Raw genomic sequence first — 8,168 nt, 5'->3', positions numbered from 1 at the left:
ATATATATTAAGCTACTGATGACAATCGCGACACGCATGCGACTTTCTTTTGTGTAGGTACGACCTCTTCCATGCCCATCTGCTACATAATCCCGAAGCAGATGTTGGAGTCTTGTTATTCCACAGTATGGAATACCCAAAGGTCTCAAAAACATTCCCCTACTCTCTCGGGTATGTCAAAATACCTTTCTGGGTACGTACGCGTTAAGCCCCATGTAAACAGTTATGTCAGTCTACTGGGCAATCGTATGTATAGCGACAGCAAGCTGGTTAGGTAGTGTACATGAAGTTTATGTATTCCGGTACGCGTGTCTGCCTGCTGTTCTCGTTTTCCGTACCATTGGCCAGTAGACATGACGAGAAATGGTCATTGGGCGCGTCTACTCTCATCGCGTATCGTTGGTTTTGAACATTGATATATATTTCTTGATGGTGGACATTTACATAATATACACATAGAAACTTGTAGATACACATTAGTATTAGCAACTGCTTATGTGTGACACACCTTCGAAGCATGCAGCGGCCTCCAGTGTCTATTAAGCGCACTTGATCCATGCATGTGTAGTATGTTTTACAAAACCAGGCTACTGGTATGACACCATGAGGCTTCAACAAACGTGCTTACGGACATGCTACAGGGTACAACTGTTGGCAAACGTAAGCCACAAAAGTATGTGAACGGCTAGTTACCCGTGTCTGTGAACTGCCAGTAGCCGATTAAGTTTGTGAATTGTACTACGATGCAGTTACTGCCAAGCCAACAGCACAGAGAAGTACATAGCTTCGGCCTACCCCTTTCGGAACTTTCTTTGGGTCATCCCCCTCACGCCACCGTCAGACACGGCACATCCCAGTACATACAACACCTACAGAGGGACTGCCAACACCACTGTAGACACTTTCAACACCTCAGTAGGTAGTCCCAACAACTTTGTCGGTACATACAATACCACAGTAGACCACCCAAGTGCGCGTCGTGCACACACTGGAGCGGTCCCCACTCTGTGGTTGTTAGACGGCAGGGAGCCCTCGTTAGTGTGGACGTCTGTACTCAACCCGTACAATCGCGTACTGTACACAGCCGAGGCGGACAGGCTGGGAGTGGCGGTGGCAGATGTGTTTAGTCTGGATGCCTTCCAGACGCCGATGTGGTATAGTTTCACATGACACTTTCCAGCTCTCTTAGTGGGAACAGAACCTCCATAAGACTCGATGTCACGCTTCGAAACCCACTATAATTAGATGTTTCTACGTAATTCGTATAAATCGATACCGTACTGTGCCAATGCCAGTCGTTGTGCAGCGTGGAATCGTAGAAGTTGACTGTCCAGGCCGATGTACTGCGAGTGACGGCCGCAGCGGTGTTCAGTCCAGACACTTTGGCAGACGCCAGTGATATAAGACAGTTGTCAGCTCCAATGCGAACAATACACGCCTCAGATGACTCGATGAAAGGGCTCATAACCCACTATTCGAAGATAAGGGCTGATAGATGTGGAGCGACCGCCGTAGATGTGTTCAGTCTGGATGATTTGCAGACGCCCTTGTAATGTACTTTCCACATGCTACATAGCAACTCGCTTACAAGCAACGTGTGTCGTACATAGCTCGATGACACGACTGAAAACGTCTGTAGTGAGTCAGTTCCGCACTCCTACTATAGGTCGACACGTATTGTGTGGCTGTCAACTGCTGTACGGTGTGGCGATACAACTGTCATTGTCATGGCTGCAGCTGATAGCCTGGGGCTGGCCATAGCTTATGTGCTTATGTTGGATGCCTTGCAAACGTTGTTGTGTCACAGCTTCGCAGGACACGCTCTAGCTGTATTACCATACATGTCCTGCATGTCGCGATCCTCCCATGCGAGAGGCGAGTTACCTACTACAGGTGGAGCACGCTGTACTCGTCCGATACTTTGACACGTACTGTGTGGCAGCCAGTTGTCGTACAGCGCAGAGATGCAAACTCTACAGCCAAGACTAATAGGTTGCGTGTAGCAATCTAGAATCACGTGTGTATCGGTGGATGCTTTACAGACAACGTTGTGATACAGCTTTACACCAGACACTCGCCGGAGCATTCGCAGAATTGAACGATGGTTGGCATGCCACACCTCAGGATCACTCAGGCATCAGCTCGTGATCCGCTTGCAAGTATTTCCTTCGTTGCATCAGGGCTTCCATATAAAGACCCAAATCCATGCCATCCACACACCGCCCGATGCGTGCCTTGAGAGCAATGCTGCCGTCATCCCGTGCCTCGTTTGGTACGGTGTTCTGATGATAGTAGCGAGTATGGCATATATGAATTACCCATACTGCCTGGTCGTTCCTAGCGATAACCGACTACATGTGGGTGGAGGATATCCGGATGGCCTACAAAGTAGGTGTATGCACAGGAAACGGCTAGTGGATAAGCAATCCAAGCTAAGCATTGCCAGTAGCAACCTTATGCCACTCTTCAAACACACCGGACTATGCAGTCCTGAACCCATAAATTGCATTCACATAGTCGGTGGATCGGTATGTTGTGTAGAAAAGATACAGACAAAATAGTGGACAATTGTACCTTCAACTTCAACACTTGCAGCTCGCCAATAAATTGGTAAAGGCTATTCTCTCTGTAGGCTAGGGGTTCCAGCAGCGACGTATCAATGCGCAGTTCCCATCCATTGTGAGCTATTGTCACCCAGTCTCCAATTAGATTGACTGCTATTACCCTGAGTGAGAAAGAACAAGGTTGTTTTATTAGCACTGAAGATTTTTTTCAAATTATAAATAAGTCTGAACGACACGTATGAACGTGTATAAAAGCGAATCAGAATAAAGATTTCTTTTGAAACATGTAATTGAACAACATCTCCGCTAAAATCGAACGATGAAAATTTATCAAAAAAAGCGCTAAATAATTGAAGCATTATACAAACACACGTATACTTGCATATGAAGATGGCAGTATAAATATATACATTCACACACACACACACAGGAGCAGCAACACACATTATATATATATATATATATATATATATATATACACATATATATATATATATATATATATATATATATATATATATATATATATATATATATATATATATGTATATATATAAATATATATATATATATATATATAAAGGGATCTGATCAAATATGATAGTTCATCGTCGTTCATCGTAAAAAAGCGTAAAGTAAGTATGCGGCTATAACAACGTTTACCATATATACAACCATATACAATGATTGGTTGTTAATCCTCAGTTGCTATTATACGCAGAATCATCTTACTACACTCAAGCTTCAAAATTCGGATTGAGTCCATACTTTCCAATGGTACGCACTGAATAGCCGTCCACGTTGTCCGCAAGCTGTCGGATCTCGCTGATCTGTAGGATTTCAGCCGACTTGATTGTTTGCATGGACATATTTGTATATTATGCGATACTAGGATGCGAACACCTTCTTCTTCATCGCTGAGTATACACTGTCCTTGGTTGAATGTAGTAAACGATATCTATACGATATCTATACTTCGCGTTTCTTGCCCACGTCTCTAGACTATTTATTTCTTTATACCTCTGTATTTCATTATTTATGCGAACAATACATCAATTATATCAGAATCAATATTCTGAACGAGATACGAGCGCCAAATTTTGGCTCTAGAGAGCGTATGAGATCGTATATAATTACGACAGTGTCCTCCAACTTCTTTTTAATGTACGTTAGGAATCAGTCTGCAGTCTTCGTCACCAGAGTCACCAGACAATACGCCTTGTGAAACGCATTGTGATTATAGACGGCGCGAATCTCGAGATAAGCGTCTCTCTGAAGCCACTTATCAGTCACAGACATGCCCGAACCTGAAGTTGCAGAATTGCAATGACACAACAGACTTGTGTTGTGCTGATGGGATGAGGCTTGATTTAAATATCATCTGCTTCTGCCTTCTCTTTGATTGCTGGGGTACACTCAGAAGTAACGTTGGATAGCGTGCCACATAATACTCTGGGCACTCCACAGTGAAACACAACTGCCCTGTCCTGGATTAGATTGAGTTTGGGTCCGTAGTCATCGATATCCTTGGTCTCGATCTCCGCGATGTTTGCGAGTTTGTCAATTCTGAATCGCAGAGCGCCGAATTTGCCCGAATAGTCTCTCACCTCGCAGGCGTATGAGTTCGTTTCATATGCTTCAGGGCTGCAAGTGTAGTTGTAACTCTCGCCTGCTACACGCTGAAGCGACTCACAAGCCTCTACCTCCTCAGTATATGGTCCACAGGCAAATGTAGGATCGTAATGACCACCCACTGGGGGTCTACCTACGGTAGCACCGCAGTCGGCACCCACTTCCTGTTCATCTAAAGACTTTCCAACGTGTATGTGCCAGTTCAGTTCAATGTACTCTCCGTTTGTGCAGTTTTCGTAAACATCACTATCGGCGTCGAATAACTTCATGTCCACTTTCCACATGATACTTGCACCTTGGTCTTGAAAGGTGGTGGTCCCTATGGCAGCACTATTATTCACGTGCATGAAGATTTGGTGGTGGGCCTAGGCTGTGGCTATGAATTTCACTGCCGCAGTGATGCTGGTGGGTAATTTCATATTGGTCTTTAGTTTTTAGTATGCGAGGTTTATTGTCTGATTGTCTGCAATGTAAATCAATGGTGCCTATTGCTTTATAGCTGTTCCTCGCATGTATACCGTCGTAGCTGAAGAATTGTACCTTTATCATAGTGTACGCGTTGCCATGTTTATACCTATGTTGTCGTGACGGACAATACTCCACGAAATTGATTTTTCATGATAACACTTTAAGCGTGAAATGAAGTGCAAATATCCTAAGATCTTTTCAACATGACATCTCTTTGTCTCAAGACCTACGTGAACAATACAATTTCCGGTTATGTGTCGTTCAAGTGCCATAGTATTCGAAGGAATACCCCCTGGCTCAGTTGTCACAACATGGTGAAATGCAAACGACTCTTGTCTCAGGAATCAAGATCCCCGCAATAGTAGAAAGATCTGCTGCTAAATTTATATTGGTATGAGCACTGAATTTTGAAATCATCAGAAGCTGCGATCGACATTTGTTCTCGTAAAGGTTCTGAATAAACACTTCAGATGAAGTTACCAGATTTATGCTTATGAACCCGATTTTGTGCACGGTACTTCGAATCGCATGCGTGCGTGCGTGCGCCGTGGCTGTATTTCTCTACAGTAACTCCTCACATCGAATTTGGTTGGAAGATGATTGTTCAAGTTATAACTGAGTTTATGCCTGAGACCAATCGCACCACAGCCAATTGCTGTTACCTCTCATTCACTCATTCAGAACACCTTCCACCAGATCTCATATAGTTCTTCAATGGTGTAACAGTCTGTACTGCAATAGGAGATACCCAGCCCTACACCCGATTGAAACCCTATGTCAACGAAAATGGCTAATTCATTCGCCACCAGCCTTATCACTGTTGCTTGTCGAGACTACCCAAAGCCCATCTTAAGGATACGGAAATAATCTAAAGGTATACTCGACAGACTTATTATTGGCTAACGAAGTTTCTCCCAATGTGCTGAACATTGACAGAAACGCCACCATCTCCACCATAGCCATACTGGATCCAGGACATAGCCTAGCACCTATACCAAACAAACAGCTCGCAACCTTTTTCTCATCAGCCGTTTGCTGGCCTAGGAACCTTTCCGGTCGGGCCTCCTGGGGGTCTGAATATCCCTCGAACGAATGTACGGTTTAGTATAACGTGTTGTACACATTTGCCCCCTCCGGCAGTACAAACGTTTTTCCATCCACCGTGATGGGCATGTCCTTCTTCACCAACCGTGTGCTGAGCGTCGCAGGCACTTGTATACGGAGCGCTTCTCTTTTTGTGGCTTCAGTATATACCAACTCCTTCAATTTGGCAGGCGTTACACGCCCAGACCCCACAGGAGTCTGCCAGGCACATTCACCCAACACACGCGTACTTTCCTCCTTCACCTTCGCCAGTATCTTAGGGTGCTTCAGCACAAAGTGTACCGCGATAGTAAGAGCGGCTGCGGTTGTATCTACAGATGAGAATACTAGTGCGCGGCAATTGGCCACTAGCTCCGCCCGTGTGATCTCACCCTCCCAATGAGCATTGATCAAGGCCAGCATCGCGTCTGTGCGTATACCCGACGTCTCTCTGTCTAGTTCTCTACGGTCTACCTCAGCCGATACAATACCATCAATGGCTCGCTTAGCCTCCATGCCTTTACCGTAGCAGAACATAGCGTGAACTACAGGTATAATACCCTGCACAGCAGCAGAATATGTACCGAACGCATCCAATAGTTTATCGCTTACCATCTGAGGACAATCCGGTCCCCACATGTAGGTGAAGATCACACCGGATATAGCCTCTGTGAGCTCACTGTGTACCTCTGTCGGCTCCTCACGCTGCTGCCATTTTTCAATCTCTGACACGAACACCTTGTGTAATAGGTCTACAAATCTTGTTTGCTAGACAGGTTGGCAACTGATAGGAACAAGCCACACACGCGCTTGTGAAGGTCTCCGTCACTGAATAGCACAGAGTCGTGGCCCCACAGACGGCGTAGATTGTTGTTCCACCCGGCGGTGAGGTGAGATCGGTCCATCTTTGCTATCTACGAGGATGGGAGGGTATGCATGAGCGTAAGACAAATAATCTGAGTGTGTGAGCGCTTGGTATATATCAACAACTGATGTGTGGGAGAGGAATGAAATTACTCAGGATATTAGCCAAGTGTGAGTATATGGTGCTATTATATTTGATTCATTCACGAACAAACAGCCTATCCACTCTATTCCCTTTATTTGAATTGCAGGATAGCGATATCCACAGATCGGAACTTGCACTACTATTAATCGCGACAAACACACTTCGTAGGTCTCGAAAAATGCAATTTGATATATTTTCGCGCAGCCTGCAAAGCGAATACGCTGTATGTATACAGGTTCTCCTGCACTTTTATCTACAGCAACCTCCAAAGTAAACATACTGATAGTTCTAAATATATCTACAGATTTTAGGCTAGAGGACTGCCTTATATTTAAATGTATTCAAGTATATATCTGTATTTAAAGATAAATTTACCTAATCAAAAGTACACTCCGAGCACATAGCGGCTGGTTTACACCCGGTCGCTTTTATAGGGCCTTAAGGAAAGTGAATTCTAAAACAATTCATACTATCAGCCAGTAGACAGCTTCCGGATTACGGCAGTTATAGATGGACACTAATATACATGGTATAAGTTACCTCGTTATAAAAGTGCCAAATGGACGTTTACTTTTAACATATAAATAATTCTGTGTAAAAAGAAGTTCCACAGAGTGTATTCACAAGCACTTGAAATACATATGAGTTGGTATATGGAATTGATATAAGGGTTTCTTGAATTCTAAAGCGACTAGTATGATAATGAGTAGCTAATATAATGTACGAAACAGCTCACCTGGCTGAGACCCTCAACACCCGCGATCAATATATATGTATTTCTCAGTAGATACGTCCTGAAGATGTTTCCATACTTTCCATGCTGTTCACGTATATATCCGTATTGATCATTGAGTGTATGGATTGCATCACCTAGATACGGGACACTAGATATTTGTCCATTAGGTATTCCCGTGGAAGCGGCTGTTATCTCCCTTTCCACTCTCCAATTGTGTAGTATGGTACTGATGGCGTATACCAGTATGAGGATGATTATTAGGAATATAGGTGAGCTCATAGCGGATATATACTTTGAGGCAAACAAGGCTTTTTGCTTTACAGAGGTATGTAAGTGATTACACGCGGCTGGGAGCTATCAACATATGTTTTTGCAGCAGGTGATACCAATTGACCATGAGCACATCAGCTGATACTAATTAAAGCCCAGTACCCACCGGCCACAGGCCCCCTGTAAATATTGAGTGTATGATCCCGCGACATTAGAGGAATGTCAACAATCAACATTGCCAAATATAAAATGACAAGCGTCAAGTCGTCAACTTTGAACTTTGTCCTTTGTCCTAAGTCTTTAATTCTAAATCATTTGTCTTTTGTCTTTGACCTTTGCCTTGAGTCCTTTGTCCTTTGTCCTAAGTCTTTAATTCTAAATCATTTGTCTTTTGTCTTTGACCTTT

At 43.9% G+C, this 8,168-nt stretch overlaps 4 protein-coding genes across 4 annotated transcripts; all 4 read right to left on the bottom strand.

Annotated features, from left to right (window-relative positions):
- Window positions 1-818: 818 nt before the first annotated feature.
- SARC_06745 (hypothetical protein) lies at window positions 819-1,465 on the bottom strand (the record flags this gene model as incomplete). The annotated part of the gene is made up of 2 exons (XM_014299331.1): window positions 819-1,235; window positions 1,277-1,465. 2 exons carry the CDS (start codon window positions 1,463-1,465, stop codon window positions 870-872), a joined length of 555 nt encoding a protein of 184 aa, XP_014154806.1. The 3' UTR covers window positions 819-869.
- Window positions 1,466-2,126: 661 nt separating this feature from the next.
- SARC_06744 (hypothetical protein) lies at window positions 2,127-3,551 on the bottom strand (the record flags this gene model as incomplete). The annotated part of the gene is made up of 3 exons (XM_014299330.1): window positions 3,333-3,551; window positions 2,575-2,725; window positions 2,127-2,282 (listed from the first exon to the last, which is right to left on the bottom strand). Exons 1-3 carry the CDS (start codon window positions 3,431-3,433, stop codon window positions 2,127-2,129), a joined length of 408 nt encoding a protein of 135 aa, XP_014154805.1. The 5' UTR covers window positions 3,434-3,551.
- A 383-nt stretch (window positions 3,552-3,934) lies between these two features.
- Window positions 3,935-4,543, bottom strand: SARC_06743 (hypothetical protein; the record flags this gene model as incomplete). Its single annotated transcript, XM_014299329.1, has 1 exon — window positions 3,935-4,543. The coding sequence occupies one exon, from the start codon at window positions 4,541-4,543 to the stop codon at window positions 3,935-3,937; it is 609 nt and encodes a 202-aa protein (XP_014154804.1).
- Window positions 4,544-4,890: 347 nt separating this feature from the next.
- On the bottom strand, window positions 4,891-7,689 carry SARC_06742 (hypothetical protein). The gene is made up of 3 exons (XM_014299328.1): window positions 7,493-7,689; window positions 6,554-6,661; window positions 4,891-6,515 (listed from the first exon to the last, which is right to left on the bottom strand). The coding sequence occupies exons 2-3, from the start codon at window positions 6,650-6,652 to the stop codon at window positions 5,766-5,768; spliced, it is 849 nt and encodes a 282-aa protein (XP_014154803.1). The 5' UTR covers window positions 6,653-6,661; window positions 7,493-7,689; the 3' UTR covers window positions 4,891-5,765.
- Between the last annotated feature and the right edge of the window lie 479 nt (window positions 7,690-8,168).

Source organism: Sphaeroforma arctica, assembly GCF_001186125.1.
Source record: "Sphaeroforma arctica JP610 unplaced genomic scaffold supercont1.495, whole genome shotgun sequence".
In the NCBI taxonomy this organism is placed as follows: domain Eukaryota; class Ichthyosporea; order Ichthyophonida; genus Sphaeroforma; species Sphaeroforma arctica.
Note: the sequence above shows the minus strand (reverse complement) of the source record. Positions and strands in the feature narration are given on the sequence as shown.